Source organism: Tachypleus tridentatus, chromosome 10 (genome assembly GCF_004210375.1).
Source record: "Tachypleus tridentatus isolate NWPU-2018 chromosome 10, ASM421037v1, whole genome shotgun sequence".
Lineage (NCBI taxonomy): Eukaryota > Metazoa > Arthropoda > Merostomata > Xiphosura > Limulidae > Tachypleus > Tachypleus tridentatus.
Genome location: NC_134834.1, coordinates 60,840,238 through 60,863,693, shown reverse-complemented (window position 1 = coordinate 60,863,693; position 23,456 = coordinate 60,840,238). Strand labels below are relative to the sequence as shown.

The following is a 23,456-nucleotide window of genomic DNA, read 5'->3' as shown; positions in this document are numbered from 1 at the left end:
ATTGTGACCAGTTTTATGCAAAAACAAGTCCACAATAACACATTTATAAATTAGCATATTCTTATATAAAGAATTCAAAAATACTAAAATGTTTTAAGTAAAAATAAATTTCCAGTTATCATTCATGATAACATGAGCATTTATGTAAAGTAAAAAATCTCAAACATTTATGAATAGTACTTACTGCATGTACTGGCAATCATATTAAATAGAAAAATCAACAGCATAAGCTTTTTTCAAAGGATTTAACATACTGATTAATAGTTTTTTCATCTGGAAAGAAGATTATGCCATTCTTTCTAAAATAAAAATATATTTAAAATATCTAACACTGTATATGAATTTAAGGACACAAAAGATGTAATCCTAGATATGTTGATTGATGACCAATAACACATCCAGCATGCACAATTACATTCTCAGTAAATGTGATATACCGGAAACAAACAATGCACCAGAATCACAGTTCACTTCATATGTGCAAAGGAGAGAAAGGAAAAATTCACACTTAGGAGAGATTCTTTCAACACATATGATACACATGTCAAATAAAATGGTTAGCAATTACTGTGTCACTACAAGGTCATTTATCTCTACATTATTTAAGGTACTTTCCACCAGAAATCAGTAAAAATTACTTTGAAAGTTTAAAATGACAAAAATATAAGTTATAGCAGTTTGAAAATACAACAAAACATGAGTTATTTTTAATTCACTTAGATTCTCACTACAATAAATGAGTCTACATGCAAAGAAAGTTCGCTTCTTTGTAATCGAGTAGCTACATAATGGGCTGTGCTGTGCCCATCACTGGTATTAAAAACCTGGATATTAGCATTATAAGTCTGCAGACAAACCACTATGTCACTGGAGCCAAAACAGAAATTTATATTTAGCAAATAACATTTATCTTTAATTCAAACTACAACTTTTCATTTCCAACTAAAATACTGCATCATTTCTAGGCTTGGTACTATTTTAGTTCAGTGTTATACACTGGGTAATACAGCTAAAAATTTGTTATCACATTTTTTTTTATAATTTTTTTAAATATTTCTTCTCCTTCTCTTTCATCCTTTAATTCCCCCCCCCAACAAGTTAATAAGCAAGATAAAATGTGTAGAATACCAAAATATATTTATTCATTAAAATATCTGTTGCAAAACCAAAAAAAATGGATACAAGATAAATCTAGGTCAAATCCATCTTCTTGATACCGACGTTTTTTCTTGCTAACCAGAACCTTGATTTTTGCTGCCATCTTTCTGAGGTTAGTAAGTGTGTTGAAACCAACCACAGTCACCTGTTCACATCAGAAGAGTTTGATTAGATACAGTGTAAACTACAATTTTTTTAAATGTAATAACAGTATGGTCTGTGATACTTAAAACAATATTTTCAGTAAACAATTGCTTACTCAGTATAAATTAATTTTGAAGAATGAAATATCTTCAGAAAACATTTTGTCACCATTTTATCTAATTTGCATCCTAAACCAACTCAGTTTACCAAAAAAAAAATAATCTGAATTTAACAGCCATTAAAATTAAATCAACATAAACTGAATAACCATTGCAACTTTTCAAAAGCAAAAGAATATGAATATTTTCTTCACATTTATGTGAAAAACATCTGTAATAAAGAATTACAAAGAATTTTCCCTTACTATCCATAACATCAATGTTTTACAATTGAGGGATATACTCCAAATGAAGGTTATGAGAGTCTAAAAAAACAATATTGCAATAATTGATATTTTAGAGGATCTCCAATAGGTTTCTATTACTTTGTGTGTTGGTGGGAGGGGGAATCGCAGCCCAAATATTTTCAAAGATGGCTTGGTAAAAATATTTTTGAGATCACAATTTAAATTAATGTCGTCTCACTATTCATAATTAGTACCGACTATTGTATCTTTAGTATTACAATATTTATACATGCTGTACATTACACATGTATATATTTTTCACTTCTTTAGTGTCACAGTATGTTTTATTTATAGTACAAACCCGATATAAAACTGCTTGCTTTCTCTTATTTTTTGTTTTAATATTTTTGAATAAACGAAAGAGCCTAAAAGTAAAATGGGTATATTTTTGTACTTTTACATTCAATGACTTCTACAAGAACTTAACTTTTATGTATGCATTTTCAGTCTGTCCGTCTGTGTGTACTTCCTTCATAATGACTAACAGGTTATGTTGTAATACAAAACTGCAATATTTCCTGTATCAATCCCTTGTAAAACATGCAAAAAATTGTTAGCCAAATATTTGTTCTGAGGTGTATCTGAACTGACTGATGTAAATTTTCTAGTTTCAATTTCAGTAGTTAAATAATGAGTATTCTGGTTTTCAACATTTGCCTGTGTTCAGCATTTGAGGTAAGCAGACAAACCCAAACCAGTTTGGGAAAGTATAAGAATTTGTGAGAGAAAGTTTTCTATATTTAATTATTACAACTTAAAGTTCACATTTTTAACATGTAATATGACTGTGAATGTGCATTTCTTATACAATATATTTTTAACACTTTCCTTTATTACTTTTTGTTACCCAATACAAAATTCTGAACAACTATATATATCCTAAAAACATACTTAACCCTTAAGTTAACAACTTTATTGATGAATTCACTGCTTTAAATACTTTGTCTCACTTTTGGAATAAAGAGAAATTCTTAATGCAGTATTTCCAAAGTGTGAGAAAATGTTACAAAACTGACAAGAGAATTTTAAAAATTCATAAATTATATCCACCGAGAGATTGATATTGAGTATATGTTTTAGCACTTTGGACAAACAAATAATAAACATGCAAGTAGACTTGTTGTAAGAAACCACAACTGTAACACTTATTAACCAACAAAGATTCATGATACATATCACTACACATATAAAAATCACTTGAATAAACAGATCACTGAAATGAAATACTCCTACACCTAAACTTAATAAATGTAAAATTCAATTGTTTTAAAAAGAGATTACTTGTTACATACAAAAGCTTGAACATAAAACATTTTCATGTGATAAGCATGATTACACAAAATAAACATGGTAAACAATACTGGTCTGATTATTTTGTCACATAAAGCAAAATCTACAGAAAACCCACCTACATTTGGCATCTATGGATGTATAATTTCTGATTTCTGCTACAGAGTATGATTGCTGTTCAGCATATCTAACCATTAGTTTAATCTTTCATTAATGTTAAAACATCATTGTTACTGTTAATTTCAAATTAAATGAATTATAACAAAATTTCAAACTGTAAAATCAAAATCATTTTATAATTTAACTTGCTTCATTACAGACCATTCTAAGCTTGTTGTGGGTTGAGGTGAACAACAAGTGCTAATTATGTGCCACATGATAAAAGACAGCTAGACATTTCATTTCACACAATTAATGCTTGAATTATATTATGGTATTTTTGTAATACTCAAGATTATTTATTGTTTTTGGTGGTGCACAAAAATTCATATTACTGTCTCCAATGATTTTTCATCAATAAAAACATCTTAAGCAAAACTGTATGTTGTAAGTTTAAGATATTTAACTGCTATACACTATTTTACACAAAGAAACATATTTCAGCTTTATACGCTTCACAACTACAGATTACTTAACCATTTCACAATGGGTCATGGGTCAAAGGCCATGCTATCACATTTGTTGATTTACATTATATAAATTTATATCAATAAGACTGGAATCAAATTGTAGATTATAATACAAGATTAATACGAGTTAATTTCCTATTTTGAAAGTAAATATTAATAGAACACACCTATATACAGATTTTAGCAAGTCACGTAGCACGTTGAATGCAGTACTCATTAAAATTTGATGCTTGTGATGTCAATATACTAAACTATTGTTTCTTACAAATTAAGAACTCAAATTACCAACATTTAAATGCTAGAATATAAAATAAGAACTTTTTATTTTTATTTTGTTGAAATATGATTTATGTACTGAATCAAACACAGTGGCCTCACTCACCTCTTTCCATTTTTGGAAACAGTCCCTTATGTACACTTACTTCAATATATGACCTATGAATAACCAACTGACAGCTTAGAATGTTCCCACAGTGGTTTGCTTAACCATTTTAATCTGTGAAATGGCTACCACCTTCTTCCAAACTGAGATTTCAAAGAGGTAGGTTGTGTCTTTAGTCTGCTCAAAATTTCATTTCTTAGACCTAAATACAGTTTAGTTTCTTAGCTTAATAAATTAAAGTGGAATTCTTTGGTATCAGTACAGTTATTTATGATTTTTTTTTTGGTTTATTCAACTGTATATACAAATCCTAACAAAAAAGTTTGTTTGATATTCTCTTATATCCAGTAGTAACAAAATTCAAAAGGTCATAACCACAAGAGATAATTGTTCACTTTAATTCTTGATTTATTGTTCTATATTTTAAGAAAAATAAACTTCATAAAACTTATTTCTGAACAGTAATAATCTGTATACATATATGTATAATAATTGAAATGTGACTGTATATTACAAAATACTATTTCACAAAAACACAGCCAAGACTAAAGGTCAGTTACATACTATTAGATACAATAACACAAATGGACTTGCATTACGTCAATGCAAGTTGCAATACTAGCTAAGCACCACTAGAAAGTAAATACAATAAAAATTAAATATACCCAAATATATAATTTTATGAGATTTAAGCTACTTAGACTACACATTTGTATTTTCATGTTATAATACACAGTCATTCTAGCATGAACAAAATCACAATTTATATTTCCTAATTACAATGGATGCAAGGTCAGTCGATTTACAGACCCCACATAGTAAGGGTACAGAAAATAACAAAATATAAAATCTTACTGAAAACAAATGTTTGACATGTATTTAGGAGGTTTTAGAGATTACACAAAAATTATACGAGACTTTTTGGACAAAGAATTGTTTTTAATCATAACATAACACTTTTAATTAACAAAAAAACAGTATTGATATTTTCACAAACAAATCTTTAGTAAAAATACTTCATTTAAAATTTTGAATTTGTGTACAAAAAAACTAGCTATTTATACTACAAGTCTACTGAATTTTGTAAAGATGTACATACTGTGTCAAATGTATAAACTCATGCATTATACTGAGCCAATTGTGAAAGGGTTAAAATAATAACAATATTACTGAATCATGGAATTTAATATTTTAAATTACTTCCTAAAAAACTGAAATATCAATTTATTTCAAAATTTCTGATTACAAGAGCCCCAAATCATCATTTTAAATCAGGTTCAAGAGATTAACCAGGTAATGTTAAGTTCTATAGTATAGTTCCAACTACTTAAGTTGGAATACATTTGTTTTGTATTGCTCAACAGCTACAAAAATACTCAGTACATCTTGTCATATTGTGTATTTTAATGAAACTTGAGAAAATATAATTACAAAGTAGTTACATCTATTCTTCACCTAACAATATTCGAGCCAAACAAGAAATATTTTACATAACAGTTACAACTGCAGATGTCCCTTACAAAGAGGTTTTTCTTGAACCAAATATATATATAAAAACTTCAAAATTTTGGATAGAGAATATTATTAACATCAACAACTTCATTCAGCTACATACTGATTCAAGAATAACACAGTAATTGAGCCTCTATAATTCTAATAGACCAATAGCTACATGTATGTTTTAGACAGCAATCTATCAGCCATCATAAAATGTATACCAGATCTAAATGGAAGTAACAAGCAATAAAAACAACTTGCTACTGTATTTCAGTTAATCCAATCTTAATATAAAACCTTCCGATATAAAAGCCTACTATACCAACCCCTAATCACTTTTGTCAAAAGTACAAAAATTAACCTGATAGTGTCACAAGGTAGCATTTTTGGCCTGTTATTATGATTACAGCTCTAATGTAGTATTACTGTAGCTGTTGAAATTAAACTATGAACTAACTTTGCAATTACATTAAATGTATTATTGATCATTTTAATGAGGCAGCTGCAAATAATGTTTGCAATATTCATTTAAGTGAAATGGAATTATTGAAAATTACAAATAAAAAAAACCTTTAAAGTAAATTGAATATAAACAGTTAGGTGGTTCTTCAAAATGAAAGATAGAAAAATCATGTTCCCAACTCTTAAATTGTTTTTGTATGTACAAAAAAACCTTTGTGGTGAAACCAAGTCATTTGGATGAAATGTAGGGGGTTTTACATAGAGTTTGTAATTTCACATGCAGCTCGCATATATGTTTGAAGTAAATTATTTATTCTCTACTGCTATTCTTGTGATTTTGACCATTCCAGTTGAACTTGCTATCTACTGCACATTTTGAAGTTGTTTTCAATTGTGTACAGTACACCTGTAATCTGGCTTATGCAGACCAGTGGGATACATTTATTTATTTAATTACTATTATCATTTCTTTATTATTTATTTTAATTTCATTAAATTCTAATCAGTTTTATGCATTTTTTCAGAGTAATTGATACCTATCAGCAATTGATCATGACAACTCATTCTGAGGATTACCTTTGCAAACCAGATGATGGGATTAAAAGAACAAAACTTCCTTCTAAAGGATAAGTTCTTTCATTCTTTCTGTGCCTTCACATTAAAGAGGGGAAGACAATTAGGGAAAGTTCCACAACAATTATCACATGTGTGACAGAATTCTGAGGATGCAAGAATTCCAATGATCCACAGAGATAATGCAATTACTAAAGTAGAGAAGCAGTTTATCAGAGTTTTAAGAAAGGGAAAAACAGAAGACAGGCCTCACAGACATAGAAGCAGAATGCCTTTGAGGCAGAAATGTCCAACTTCTTTGACATAGCCACCTCTGATGTTCTCACAATAATCAAAAATCAAGAAGACCGAGAATTCCCGATTGCTCAACAGGAAGCAGCCCACAGAGGAAAAGTGGAACCAGGAAGCCAGCAGCATCTTCAAACACAATACAATTAGAGTCATCTTCCAGCAGCAGCAGAGATGAATCTGCAAATTACAAGGAAGGTTCTGTTGTCCATTGGGATGAAAATCTCCTCAGGAAGTTAACAACCAAGGAACATATTGACTGCCTACCAATTGCTAGATGAATGTCTAAAGTAATATACTGACAAGATCTCGCTTTTTCATGATCAGTTTAAAGTGACAGACAGGGAGAAGAATGGTCTTCAGCAGATGCATGTCTTTGCAGTTGAGATCAATCTCAAGGCATCAGCACCAAACAATGAACTGAATCTTCTGAAGGCTCTCCAACACAGCTCTATCAAAATCTGTTCCAGACAAGTTCTCATCACATTTCTGGTACCTGTCCGAGGAGCTGGTGGCCCTTCCTTTTTTGATCTACCTGTGTCCTCTTCTACAAAGAAGTTTATGGCAAGGACAACAATGGGAATGTGAAGAAACAGAAGATGCTCCTAAGTGACAGACAGTCAATCCAGCAGCTACCAAAAACTTCAGCTCTCTGCTCTTGTGACTAGAGGGTCTCTATCATTCTTTGAAAAGCTTCATTTGTCCACTAATTTCCTAGACCAGTATCTGGACACTTGGCCAGCTAGAGAGGATTATAAGGAGGCTCTCAAGGTTATCAACAGCCTCACCATCATAAATGATCATGAAGAGCATGGAGTTGCTCTCATTGAAGAACACAATCGTATCCTAGTATCTGCTTCAAGCTGCAACAAAACATCACAGGTTTCCCGATTCCAGGAAATCGATGCTTATCAAGAAACAGTGAGGGGCAATCATGATACCCTGATTTTTGAGCAGCTAATACCCCCTTTTTAGAGGGGTACCAGAGTGTTTGTTTTGAGGCCACAAGAAGTCTTCCTGTTTATTATTATGAAAGTATCCTGAATCATGATATTTATCAAAACAAATTCACTGTGCAACCCCTAAAACTTGATGTATTCAAAAAATATTTCACATGCAGAAGTTATACCTCAATACCAAAAAAAAAATGTTTGGAGTAAAACAATTAAATTTTTTTTGCCTGATGCAGCTGACAACCACCTTAATAAACAGCTATACCAAAAGTGAGATAAATATATTTAATTGTAGATTTTTAGATAGTACAATAATGTAAATAAAGGATGGAGCCACGTATGGTAGATTTTAGATCAGACAACAATAAAAAAAAAGAAGTTTTATAATTAAGTAACACATACACAAATATTAATTGATTAAAATCAAAACACTAACAAAATGATAAAGAACAAGTTTGTTAAATCTACCATAAAATTTAGTTCACTTATTTCTAATTAATTTATATACCATCCTTTTAAATGATTCATACCAAGCAAAATCTCTTCTGTCCTCTTTGAATACATTATTCTTGTCTCCCTAGAATGTGTTAATCTGTAGCATTGCTCAGATGATCCACAAAACCTGAATAACTTTACAGCATTTAAACTATCAACTATCACTCAAAATAAAAGATACATGTTGTTGGTTCCCATTTTACAACTATATTTCCATCCCTATACAAGTGTTTTATGAAAGTAGTTCAAAACTTTTTTAAAACATTTAAATAACAAAAAGGTAGAACATGTGCTGTCATATTCCCAAAACAAGTTACACAAAACACAGTCATTAATTTGACCAAATGTTACAAGAATAAAGCTAGAGCATTTTATAGAAATTTCAAATATTGTAAAAAGAGGCTAATGGTTCAAAATGAATCAATCATCAATACTAGAGCACTGTTCCAAACTTTAAAACAAACATGTTATAAATCAACTAAATGACTGAAAAAAGGCTTGCAAAAAAAAAGGAATTGAGAAAAGTAAGATCCAAATGTTAAGCAACAAAAAAGTAGCTAAAACTAATGACTATTAACCCGAGATTTTTAAGAACACCAAAAATACAGTTGGAAAATAAAATTAAAAAATATTATGTGAATCAATGTCAACATGGATAAAGTAGTAATTAATAAGCAATACATAGCTATACTAGGACACATGTAACTTGCCTGGAAAATTAATTTTTAATGAAAAAAAAAAAAAAAGACTAAAACTCATCAAGAAAGTAATTATCATGAACACTGACAAAATAAAGCCCTTTGTGGTTTAAGCAGTCAGGATTTCTAAAGATACAAGATGTGTAATCTTTATTTAGAAAAATCAAGAAATTGGTATTTAACAGATAATGAGGCAATTTCCAAAATGGAGCAATTCATATCTTGCACAGAACCAGAGTTACAGAAATGATAAAGGAGTAGATAGTGCTGAATAAAAGTACAAACTGTTATGAGTTCTGGATTCTAGATAATTCATTCTTTTAAAGTTTTGTCAATACAAATATGATAAAATAAGGTCTGGAAAGTGTTTATACATTTACAAATATGAAGCTGACTTTTTTGTTACACTATTATCTAAAAGCATAAACGTGTCACTGTGGCCAGTTATGTACTTAATGGCCACTAGGCTACACCCGCACATTCTCGAGTTGTATAGCAGCATAACACATGTATCATACAAATGGAACTAGTAATAACTATGTTTTATTTCTATAATTATAATAACTGAAAACAGTGTTAGCCGACACAAATAGTTAATCACCATAATTTATGCTGAAGGTGATTAATTCAATTAATTATGCAGCTCTGCAGAAGTGTGTGCATTATATCAACCACACTGTATCTACAATCATACAGAGCCAATTGGGCATTTCTACTCTAATTCCAGGACTCTTTATGCTGGCTGAGAAATGACAGGTAGTTGACACTATTTATATCAACAAACTGCTTAACAATTATTATGTTATCCACTGGATCAAGTTGCAGAAATATCATTATTGATAAATTTTATTCATAATCAGATCAGTACTAGAGTCAAGATTATCTAATAATAAATTAATAAATAGTGTTACATCCTATATTATTTTCTTATATTAAATTTACTGGTGAAACAGAAAATGGTAATATTTTTACTAAAAAAAAACAAATTTACTTACAGATTAACAGAATTTGCAAGATCTTTCTCTAGTAGCAGCAGCAGCTATGCAGTCCACTATTAATTACTATTAGTCAAGTGACCAGAGTCATATTCCAAATTCATATTTAGTCTACTAGCTGAATAGTTTAAGCTACCTTTGACATGATACTGATTACAAGATAAAGGAATATATTAGTCAGTTTGCTGATGAAATCACTACACAATTTTAAGTGTAGCCATGATGTCATATTCAAATTAAATATCTAAAAAATTAATAATCAGTAAAATAGATTAAACAAAGCTCAGTTTAAAAACCAGAGAAAAATGTCGCAAACCCACAATAAGTAACTACACACATTTTGTTCTGGAACATTTTAACATTTTTGAAGTTATGTAATTAAATAAAAGTATAGTGTCACACATGTCTACTGTAAATAATAGTACGTCTAGAAAGGCTCAAATAATGAAATTTCCTAACTGATTAATCACTGGTCTTATTAATGAATTACATTCAACTGCTTGATTACTCTAGTGTTTCTCTCAAACAGAGTATGCTAAGCTCAAAGATATATGCAACAGGTGAAATTTTTTCAATAGTTGTTCCTCAGTATTATCTATGTTTTATGCATCCATACTTTGTGAATTATAGTTACTAAAGCAGATAATCATAACAGCTTCATTAAAAAATAATTTTGTAATGAAATGATTTTAAAACAGTCATGGTTGTACATAAGTTTACAGTAAGTTTGAAAAGCTTCCAAAAGAGAATCACTGGATTATTCTGATGTGATTAATCTCCCCATTTTCAGCTAATTTTACTTGAACATAATTTGCAAACTACCATTAACTGAATATCAAAGATTTTCTGGTTATTTACATTTATGCATGATGTGGAAAAACTAGTGGACATTTGTTTTTAAAGGAAATCTGAATACTTCCTACACAGTATACTGCTAATATTGAGATGACCATAAGGTTATTTTATTTTTATTTTTTTGGTTTTAAAATATGTAGCAATAGTGCCTGTCCCCACTGATTTTGGGTAATAAAATAAATCAATAATCAAACAATAAAAACATGTTTTATCATCACTGATAACTGCAGTATTTTTTCTTATTTAAAAGATAAATCAATTTCAATTAGAAATGATTAAAAAGCCAATTTATTTATGTTGTTTGAACAGGATAAAAATTAAAACAATATATTCGTTTGTTCAAAGGTTTTCAAACCTTTCCACTGAATGCCTTTGGTCAATGCTACAGAAGATCCAACTAGAAACCTTCCCACACAAACAAACACTCAAGCCACTTATTTACTCTACAATGACAAAAATAAAAAAAACAGAACATTGGTCTATTCAATAATATCTAAACTCAGTCTTTTGAAAGCAGCATTTTAAGTGAATTATCAAACTATATGATGTGATACTGTACAAGTTTCAAAACAGGTTTAAACAAAACTAAGCAGAAAAAAAGAAACCAATGGAAATGTTTGAAAACCAAGAAATAGATATATTATCAAGAAGTGACTTTCCTAGAGGGGAAGGAGGGGGATATTCTGTTTTTAGGATAACCACACACACAATAAATTTATAACTGTGTTGGTTAAATGCAAAACACTTCAGAACATTGCAGAAATAAAAAATTAACTTTTTCACAAATTTCATTAAATAAAATGTGAGAAAATGGAAAAACAAGTTCTAAAATATTTGTGACTTAAAACTCTTTGAAAGTTACTAACCAATATAAAACTGATTTAAAAAATTGCAAGACTAATGATAAGAAAATATAGAAAGTCAGAAGAAACCCTGTATTCAGGTACAATAATTAAACATTAAGTTGCTTTTTAACCTTAAATCATTGTAGATAAAATTTTATATTTATAACAAAGTGCAAAAATCTATAACAAGCTACATATTAACACTAAGCTGAAGGCTTTTAATTACAAATTTCCATAAGATTGTTCAACTTACATTATTGAATAGTGACAAATGAAATTACTCATTAACATGTTACAACCTCAGGCCTTGAAATAAAGTTTACTACATTATACGAGTTAGAGATGTCCAATTAAATGGTATCTGTTAATCAACTAATCAACAGCTAATTAACTAAATGAGCACGAAGTCAGTCCCTTGGGCTGACACCATATCAGAAAGTTAATGTTTTAAATTTACAAAGTGTAACTTTATGAAATGTGGCAAGCGTCTAGTCAACAATACAAGTGTGTTATACAAAACCTTTAGTGACACAAGATATGGTTGTTAACTGTCAAAGTCTTTCTACCCCAGACTGACAAATCAGAGTGAAAGGTTACAAACCTCGAAAATTAATCTAACATTTTTTCAGTATCCCTGTATGTTTTAGCTGGTATTTTCCCCTATTTTTTCCCCTAATTAATGTACGGTAACATGAAATACTAATAACCAACTGACACCAAATGCACAATACCTCTAGTCAACAAGTTATAAAAAAACCAAAAAAAACAACATTGGATGGTGCTACCAGCCATTTGCCTTCTCTCTAGTCAGAAGTTCAAAATCAGTGATTATGGCAGATAACCTTATAAGTTTAGCCCCATAAACATGGGGTAAGCACATTTGGTAACATTTCAATGAGATGAATTAGATGAACAGTTGAAAAAACTAAAAACTCCCATTTCAATTAGTTCATCAAAAACAATTATTATAAATCTACTGTTGGAATAATAAAAAATAGTAATAAACCAAAACACTAATTTTTAATCAATGTAATTGTTTCTCACAAGTAAACCTTTTATATTAATTAAATCATCCATCTCTAATATAGACACAAGTGTACTGTGGCAATCAACTATGTGGACACCTTAGGTTTATCTTCATTGTAAAAAGACAAATTTAAAATAATCAAGTAGCACTGTTTTTATATTTTCTTCCAAATTTTGTCTACCAAACATTACTTAGCATTGTACCATACTATCGTCAAACTAGAATATGTTTCTCAAGCATTCTACCAAATAAATGTTCTATTTTTGTTTCAGTTTCATATCCATTATTTTAGGAAAAAAGTTATTACTTCTACTTATAAAACATTTACTCCCCTATAATGGACTTGCACACTATAAACTAAAGTCTTTGTTTCTAATACAGTTGCCCAAATAGATTTCTAGATTACTTGAACTTGCAGTCAACTTATGTGCATCATGCTAAATCCATGTTGTAATACCATTTAATAGTTCTTTAGAGAATTACCTTTCATTCACATACACCATATATTATATTCAACAATTATGCATTTTGCATACAGTTTACCAAAATTTAAATTAATTGAAATAACTCAAATTAATTAAACTAAGTTAACAATACACGAATTGAAACATTTTTATCTTTCAAAGTGATATATATGGATGTTGAACTTCTAAAAAACTTAAATGTAGTGAAATAATTTACTTTTTTGAGTTGTGAAAATATAAAAACAATTATAAATGTTTAATGTTGATGCTATTCACAAAATAAACCCCAATAATTCAGACAGACATTCTGAATATTATACCACTTCACAATACCATGTAAAATTTAAATATCATCATAGCTGAATTCTACAGAATAGATTACACACTTTTCCAAAACTGATTATTTGCAAGAATTTTAAAATGAATATGGTATTCCATAATAATAATATGCAACAGCACAGGCATATTACAACTTGTACATTAAACTCTCTCTGAATGAATTAATCCATTATTTAGCAATGGCATCAAATGACAGACATATTACCAATCCTAATGAGCTAAATCCTACTACACTTAGTAACAGTAACATGTAAACAACTAGATACTGGTTTAGAAACTGATACTGTAAAAGATCATCACTCAAAACAGGATACTGGTAGTTTCCATCAATAAACTAAAAGAAGTAGTACGTCAAGTTAATGAACATAAACATTGTACAGTGAATTACATCATCCACCAAAACATGCAAGAGCCTATTTTTAACATCATACAAAGTTACTGCACACAATGAAACAGTGTTATGATGCTTACCAATACAATAAGCTATCCACTATGCTATATTTTTAATAGATTTCAATATAAAATGTAATACTAAGATACATATTTATAAAACAAAAAGATATAGCAAAGATACAAAGAATTTGCAAAAAAACAATAAGTAAAGAGATTTACAAATTTCTAAAGTACAACAAAAGTTATTTGTAAATAAAGGAAGATGACTATCTAATTGTAAAATTGTCAAATTGGCATTAAGAAAATGGGTAAGTAATACAACTGAACTTGGAAATCATTTATGGCATATAAATGGATGTGAAAAGAAAAATTTTGTGAATATGCAAGGTAAAAATTATAAGATGTAGTAAACACTGTTAACGTGTGCTGAAATTCTTGAATATTCAATACATATTTATGCATAGTTACCAATGTATTTATTTATTATAAAAAATATTTATACAAGCTTAAATTCTTATGCAAACATTATCTACACTTAAATCTTGGAGAGGACAGTGCTTTGTAAATATTTAATTTTTCACTGAAAGGTTTTTCAATTCAATTTTAAAGAATCCATTACAATAACAAATTTGCCTAACTTAATTATAAACTAATGCCAACCAAAGTTGTGTTCTGTAGATGGATTCATTTCAAAACTTGCTTGTGTGATCACAAACATATGCTTAAGTTCCTAAGCATTTCTTTAGAAAACATTTATTGGAATTTAAAAGTAGTGCCAGAAAAAAAAAGGGTACTGTGTCCTTATGTTTGAGTAAGAATGGGCATTATGAGCTGTGTATGATAACAATTTAAATATTATTCAATAGACTGGTTGAAAAGGCAAAGGAAAATAATGCAGTTGTTTACTTCAACAAAATATTTTGCAATACAAACAAGGCAACCTTATAAACCAGATTATAATGTTTCCACATCTAAATTAACAGAAATACAAAAGGAGTTCCAGAACTTGGGATACATTTGCCAAATTAAGTAATATTTGTGTAGCTTGTACATTTATTTGTGCAAACCACAGTATCACTAGCAGTAACATTAAGTTATAATCTGTGTTACAGTTAGCATTAGTATTAGCTACAAGTTTCAGCCAACAAAGTATGGGTCTACATGCTTGGAATAGTAGTACCAGAATGCTGCAACAGTGCAAATTCAACTATAACAGAATCAGTAACTTATACATTTCTGAATATTGTGTTCATTCTCAAATTTGTTAGCTAAATTTTTACAAAATGTACTACTTTTAGTAGTAGCAGCATTATTACGTGGCACTAGAAAATCTACAAACCAAAAAGTGTTTTAATGTTACTAATATCAATAATTAAATCATCAAATGTCAGCTGTTACTAAATCATGTAAATGTACGTGTTCTCTTCCCCTCCCATTATATTTCAATACTTTACCACCTTAAAATTACAGCATTTCATTTTTTTTCCAACTAAACTGAAACACATGACATTGTGTCAATTCGTTGTCAGCACGAGTGTAAATCCTACTCCCCTATTCCTAGCCTATCATGATTAAAAATAATTGCTAACGTTAGGGTTAGGCTACCTACCGCAAACGTTCGGTTCAACAACGTCAAGTACTAGTTACGCAGTGCACGAACAAATGCATATTTTAAAGTAACAAGGCCCATTCTCCAATTATTACAAGTACAACGCTGTTTCCAAGGGCCAAACATTGAGCAAAATATTATAAACCGTTTGGAGCAAACAATTCATTACTTATTTCTAAAAACGGTGCATATTTGTTTAACTTACCGAAAAAAAGCCATAAATCATGACATTTAACCAAACTATCAAATACACTTCTTAGGTCATACAGGAACAGTTAGTTATCAGGTTCAGTACTAATACTAATGGGCTTGGCCCAAATTTACGTCACAATGTTCCCTTCTTGTTTCAGCTTCCTTATTCATATTATACATAGTGCCAAATTTCGTGGGTATAAATCCACGTTTTATTACACACGACACTTCTAAGATCAATGAATGATAATAGTGTTGGATAAACATATTGTTATAATCGCCTAAACAATTTCAATGGTAAGTTTCAGAATTATTTTAATTTTGAAGAACAAGTTAAAAAACATCACATAAAACAAAGGTTTTGGAATACACTTCATTTTTCGTATTCCTTTATTTAAACAGTTGGTTTTATAAGTCATAAAACATTTTTTAAATATAACTTAAATTTTGAAATTATCATTTAATCATGTTGTAAATGTTTTACGTGAATTTAATTTTCGTCCCCTGCTGGGACAGCGGTAAGCCTTTAGATTTGCAACCCTCAATAAATCGGTTCACTTCCTGATAGATACAGCAAATATCATAATGTGACTTTGCTATAAGAAAACCCACACGCATATTTTTCACCGTTTTTAACACCAACGGTTAGTGCCAATAAAATAAAACAGAGGTAAGAGGCATCTCTGTCTACGGTAGGCTTGTGAGAATAAATACCTGTTCTAAGTACTCAGAAGAAGTTAAATTTCACCAAATGGGAAAAATCAGCGAAAACTTCTTTGTCAAACCATCAGATTTCTCATAAAAGTATATGACTAATCACTGTTAACCCTAAGATAGAATTCCATTCACAATGTTCGATGAAATGAATAAAAACGTCCGTTTTCTGCCAGACAACAACCTTTCTACAGAGGTGTAAGCTGGAAATGAGTAAAGGAATAAGACCGATAGCTTATTAAAAGTGTTTTTTGCGGACTCGAGAAAGTGTAAAAATTGTAGTATTTTGGATATTTTTTAAATAATTATATTAATATTTGCAAAAGTAAAAAAAAAAGAGAGTAACAGAAAAATGAAATGACATAATGAAAGACGATATAGAAAACTTAGAGAAATATAAAAATAGAACCACTTAACTTCGAGATCAATAAATAAATAAAGGTTGTAGAATAAAAGAGAATGCTAAAATCATCATTTGTTGTTTGAATTTCGCACAAATCTACTCGAGGGCTATCTGTGCTAGCCGTTCCTAATTTAGCAATGTAAGACTAGAGGGAAGGCAGCTAGTCATCATTACCCACCGCCAACTCTTGGGCTACTCTTTTACCAACGAATAGTTGGATTGACCGTTACATTATAACGCCCCGACGGCTGAAAGGGCAAGCATGTTTGGCGCGACGAGGATACGAACCCGCGACCGTCAGATTACGAGTCGCACACCTTAACACGTTTGGCCATGCCCAATCATCATTTGACAATATAATTTGAAACATGGAAATACTGAAGGTATTTAAATAACATGTCTTAAAAAAACAGAGAATCATTTGGTCATTGAAGGTTTCAAGACTTCTCCTGCACACCCATCTTTGAGAAAAAATAATTCAAGAAGTTTAAACATTCCCTCAATTTTTCAGGAAATCATCGATTCCACTCTTAAAGTGCTTGGCCAAACGCGTTAAGGCGTGCGACTCGTAATCTGAGGGTCGCGGGTTTGCATCCCCGTCGCGCCAAACATGCTCGCCCTTTCAGCCGTGGGGGCGTTATAATGTGACGGTCAATCCAACTATTCGTTGGTAAAAGAATAGCCCAAGAGTTGGCGGTGGGTGGTGATGACTAGCTACCTTCCCTCTAGTCTTACACTGCTAAATTAGGGACGGCTAGCACAGATAACCCTCGAGTAGCTTTGTGCAAAATTCAAAAACAAAAAAACAAACACTCTTAAAGTTGCTCTAATAAAGTGCCGTCCTCTACTAGTGGTAATAAAAACTCATTCTATAAGCAAATCATAAGGCTGTTAGCAAAATAAAATAGTATTACCTTGTATGGACCAAAACATTTTGTTTGAGTTATCTAACAATTTCTCGATGAATATCAGAATTATAGACAAATTTTTGTTCATCACGGAAACGTTTTGGAAGATCTTTAAGGACATGTTTTAAAACCACTGGAGGTGGCTAAGAATTGCCTTAATTATCAGTGACGAGTGTGTCCGGATAAAGAAGTTTGTTTGTTTTTTCCAGTCAGACAAAGCATAAAATTTCGGCAATCAAAATTACCAGAATTTCTCTCGCTATCGTTCGTAGGAGCCTCAGTCAACTACTACTTCAGTGGTCAGAGCCTTGACTTCTCAAAATTAATTTATAACTTGCCTAACGGCGTCTTACATAACTACAACTACCTTTAGAGTTACTGAATTCGTAAGATCACTTTACCTTCCCATCCTTTAGAAAACAATAAAAATGTGATAGAAAAATATCAAGGGAAGTAATATGAAGTTAAACTAGATTATTATTTCTTAGATGGAGAAGTGTTATATCTTTTTATTGCCCCATGAAATTAGCCTTCAAAACACCGATCAACTTACCTTGAGAGGACAAATTGTTATCTTAAATTTTATTACGTTGTGTTAACCTTTTTGAAATTTTCCATCATACGTGGATACGTCATAACTGAAGAATAACAAAATAAATCAAAAACTGTCTGAATAGCTAACAAATGATGAATAATTCTTTATTTGACTGTTTTATCTAGAAGAGTTTCAGAATACTTTGTAATCAAAAGCAGTTCTTCATTTGCCACTTTTAAAGGTAGATATACATATTTAACAAACGAAGAACTATTTGTACAGTTGATTCTTCGCAACCTATTATACAATTGTACGAAAATTAGAAATATAATACGGGCGTGGCAACAAACTCAAGTAACAATACAAACAAGGAAGTACGCATAAACTAAAAATTACAACAATAGAGAAATTTAGATTTTTAGACACTTTGTGTATTTGACATCGGAAACATCACTGGGCGCTGATGCATGGAGTCCGCGCCCCGATTCTACTTGATTATACCCCGAATTACAGTTGGTATCTTGAAAAATCGGAATAAAAACTGTGATCGATATAGTAATGAAATGTCGAAATTCCCACGCCTATGGGTCGGAGCTTCGAATTTTTTAAGTATCTAATAATACTTTTATTTGACTTATAAGCAATAATAGATGAAGCACGGACGAATATTGTTAATTTTAATATCTGTATCACATACTGATCTGTAAAAAAACCATTTAATTCCAGAAGTAATCAACATTATAACACCATATTGTTAGTTTTCTTTAACTGGACACTCAACGTTTTGCTTTACAGCTTTTTCAGGAGTGAGCACTAAAACACAAACATGTTGTGTATTGACCGTGATATCATTTTATTCTCTCTCATTGAATAAACTGTAGTTGATTGATTTCAAGTAATTTGAATCTGGAGTCACTTGTAAAGAGCCATTTCCTTTAAATTTGATCATCCCATTGTTTGTAGCTTGACAACCATTCCAGCTTTTAATTTGGAAGTTATTCTAAGTCTCTTTTGAAGATTTTGGGATTTATACTTCGATAACTTTATTTCTAATAGTAATAGTTTCACATGGTGGTTAGAAATTTACGCAGAACTCCTATTGAAACATAAAATTTAACCCCAATCTGTTGAAACTAAAAGTCTTCACTAGTCAAAACTTCGATTTCTTTTTATTTGTTAAGTTGTAATTTTGTTCCAGAAACCATGAGTGTATCCATCACATTACTGTTCAGAAAATAATTGCATTCTATACTTTTATAAATATTATACTGGTATGGCACTATCTGAATAGTTGTATACCAGTCAATCATACAGAATGATATCAAGTTCATGCAGCTCATTTTCACACAATTTAAGATGAATAACCACACAATAAATTTGCAATTAATGCACTTCTTATTCCCAGTTTCCATAATTATTTTCACTGCTATGATAAAAAACTGTATATCGTAATCAGAAAACAAAATTAAATGTGAAAAACACAATCATGTTTGTGTGTTTGTACTCAAGCTCAAAAAGCTACATAATGGGCTATCTCCATAAGTATCGAAACCCAGTTTTTTAGTATTACAAGTCAATAAGCATGCCGCTCAGCCATTGTGAGGCAACATAAGTCAAACTTTCGGAGGAACTACTGATGTAGGGATTTCCATATAGTTCATAAGGACCTCTTGGTCATAGAATACGAAGCTACATGAAGGTAACATACTTTCGTATACTTGTTACCACACGAAACTAGTTCGTTATTTACGATCCACCTCGGCATCAATCACCCACAGATGACGAATCGTAGAGAAGCTCCTTACAACAAGAGTAGCTTCCAGTTTCTCTTTTGCCGGAACTTTACATCTTCCAGACGAATGTATTGATTCTTCTTCGTTGTTAATCTGTGAAAACAGCTTCCTACCTTTCATTACTAAATAGATCGAGCTAATGTAGCTGTAGAACCAACATTGATCAAAATACTGCAAGATTTTTCATCAATGGATTCTTGGACAATTTTTGTCAACTAATGAACTTAATTTATCTTTAGAAAGATATATGATAGTTCTGTCGTGAAATGTAGTACTTTCTTTGAGGAGGTAGACATTCTATGCTTCAGCCTAATTCTCATATCTTCAGATGTTATGACATCTAAAAATTGGTCATGTCCCAACAAGTCAATCATTTCATGAGGAACATCCATGTAAGGTAACTGAGAAAGTCTTTTCAAATCTTCTGTAAATTCGGCTGAAGACTTTTTTTTTTCTTCGATACTTCTTTCTGGTGCATCATCCCGAACTTGTTGGATAAGCTGGTTATCAATGTTGGGTAGTTGTTATGGCTCTCAATTGGAAGGCTACTTAATGTTTTCAAAGCTATTCTTTTTAAATTGGCAACAAGATGAATAGATAATTGTTTATTATTGCACATTTTCAGTAGGGAAACGATTTCAAACTAACTCTGGTATAATTCCCACAATACCTTCTGCTCATAATTCGTTGTTTTCTTGATTGGATGATGATGAGTTGATTATCTGATTTCCAAAAGTGAATTTGGTTGTGTTATGGCTTCAGTAGTTCGAAAATTTCCTCCAGTAGCAGATGGTAAAGCAATCGTGGTAATAGGTTTAGACTAAAAAGTTCGTCTTTCAATATTTTGTAACAGAGAATGTTATAAGTTGGAACTTCTGAGCCAATATAAAAAGACGTGTGAATGTTTTGATGTTTACAACTCGTAAATATCAGTTGCTGATTAACACTGGTGATTGCAATGCAAGTGAAATAAAGTTCAAATATGTTATCACAAATACAAAATTTTACAGAATTGTCCAGGATTAAACTTCGCTATATAGCAATATATTAAATGAGTAATGAAAACTGTAGCAGTTTCTAACTTGGAAGAAACGTTTCAGAATGATAAGAAAGTTCCCCATTGGTGGAAATTGCAGGTAGACTACTCCCTCAACCAAAGACTATTCCACGAAATGCACATATAATGTAAAAAGAACTTTGTTCGTCTGTGGGTGTTCAAATATATTAACGTAGCATTCAAGTAAGAGAGCAGTGGTGGAAATAGGTATTACATGGCACACTGTGTCTTGAAGTTGGAAATAAATTTGTAGTTCTGCATTATTAATGCTACTTCGCTGATAGCCTTTGCATTAAATACTATAACAAACACTTATTTAAAAAAAATACTGTGGCTTGGTTACAGCATTCAAGTCATAATTCTGTAGGATGTGGGATCGAAACTCGACGCCGACCATTTTTACCATTTTTGCTGTGAAGCCTTATAATGTGCCGAACTATTTCGCTGTTAGTTAGTAACAGAGTAGCCTAAGAGTTGGCGGCAAGTGCTGCTGTTGGTTGCCTTCCTTCTGTTTGGCAGTTCAAAATTAGGGATGGCGAAGGTTAATCTTTTTAGCTTCACCAACAAATATAAATTAGAAATTTTAAAAATCAGGAAATTAGTGAGAAATAGTACTATTTTAATTTCTGTCAGGAGAAGGTATATCAGTTTTATAATAAAGTCTTTATTCCTAGTGTAACAGCACTTTATCGATCATTCGGAACATCTTTCAAAAGTCATTGGTGGCAGATGGAAAATATCATACCCTTGAATCAGTGATTAAAGTAGTTAGTGAATGGAATACCAGAACTAACAATAAAAACTTAATGACCATGCTCTCTGAAACACTCACCTGCTGTGTAATATTATACAAACCATAAATGGTACAACAAATTACTGATCTGCATATGTAAGTAAAGGTTTACTTTGCTTACAAAAGGAACTAAAGATGATAGGTTTAGGACCAGGTTGCCATATGTTGGTGATTCTAATACAAGTCGTAACGTAGCCTGGTATCTTTACAAACTTGTTACTGAAAGCCTCTGACAAGGGATAATGAAGCACATGGAAGTTATCATATATAATGTTCGAAATTTCAGAGGAAGTGGAGAGGTGATATGAAAGGGCGATAGGAAGTTTTTGTGAGCTGTTCCTTTCCGAGCGATAGAACTTCTTTGTGCGTGTACGGTTTTCTAGCTTTGTCTATTGAGTGATAAGTACAAAATTAGAATAGCCACGAATAAAAAATGACATTTTTCGTGTTATTTTCGGATGACATTTCATAGTTATTCTCACTGCAAAGACAGCACAGACGTAAAAATTGTACTAAAGTTAAAAATATTTAACAAATGTTAAGTGACAGTTATAATGGGCATAAGATTTTAAATCTAAAATTATATTATAAACAAAAGTTGTAATTTTGATTCTAGATACCTGATTGAACAGGTGCTTCAATTATTATCATAATGTTTTTTTTTAATGCGGACTTATTAATATAAATAGAAATTTTCAGGCTGAAGCAATATGTTTAAGTGATATTAACATTATATTTACCTTCACTTCTTGTTTACATTGCAATCAATGCAATCTACGATCTACCAGTGTTTATAAAATCGTGTGTTTGGGTTACTGAACAATGTTTAAATGCAAAATAAACATATGGTCGTTTAATTTGTTCATACTGAAAATTTACATTTATTTTTAGCCTTGAAGAAGTGTAAATCAACACCCTAAAATTAAGACAGATCGAAAAATTATTTTCAAATACTAATTAGACTTACAAAGTGAGAAATAAATATATAAACAAACACTGTATCAATCTAGAGATCCTAGAAATGTAGCATGGAGGTAATTAACCAGCCACACGACCCAGTTCAGCATCTTTTAGTATTGAACCTAGGATGGTCAATAAAAAGGATGGGGGAGGTATTATGGAAACAAGTTATTTAAGGTAATTTCGACAGTCCTTGATCAATGAAGATCAGTGAAACTTCGTAAACGAAATGTTAATGAAAATATAACATGATAAAATCAATGTGGATTATGCTATGGTGGTACCATACCGAGCATTATACCATCTTTTTTTGTATTTGCTCTTTATTGCAAGAACTGGCATTTTAACATTGAGAATCGCTGGGAAATTCATCTTGTAATGCATTCGCATTTGCTTCCAGTTCAACACTGCATCTTTGGGCTTTACTAAGCCAGAAAATATTACAACTAATGAATTCTTATATGTGAGTTTCCCTTTTTGAAAATAACGATACTATTGTGCCCGTTGTTTTATATTTCTCTGTTAGTGAAGTAATCAATAGACGAAACTCTGATTCTGCTGGTATGTCAAATCGACTGGGATATTTTAAAATAGGTTCT

The 23,456-nt window shown here is 30.9% G+C and overlaps 1 protein-coding gene across 11 annotated transcripts in view; it reads right to left on the bottom strand.

Annotated features, from left to right (window-relative positions):
* LOC143229393 (phosphatidylinositol 3,4,5-trisphosphate 3-phosphatase and dual-specificity protein phosphatase PTEN-like) overlaps positions 1-16,602 on the bottom strand; it is an 86,551-nt gene extending 69,949 nt beyond the window's left edge. For 7 of the 11 annotated variants that reach the window (XR_013015846.1, XR_013015848.1, XM_076461662.1 and 4 more), the window contains exons 1-2: positions 15,708-15,864; positions 1,183-1,303 (exon numbers count right to left, since the gene is read on the bottom strand). Coding sequence is in view for 9 of the 11 variants with exons in the window: in XM_076461662.1 (XP_076317777.1) it covers positions 1,183-1,303; positions 15,708-15,728 (142 nt within the window). In the remaining 2 variants the exon portion in view is untranslated. Of the gene's footprint in view, positions 1-1,182; positions 1,304-4,009; positions 4,212-15,502; positions 15,627-15,707; positions 15,865-16,408 lie in introns of those variants that run through there. The other 4 variants (XM_076461663.1, XM_076461666.1, XM_076461664.1 and 1 more) reach the window with 4 other exon arrangements.
* Positions 16,603-23,456: the final 6,854 nt, after the last annotated feature.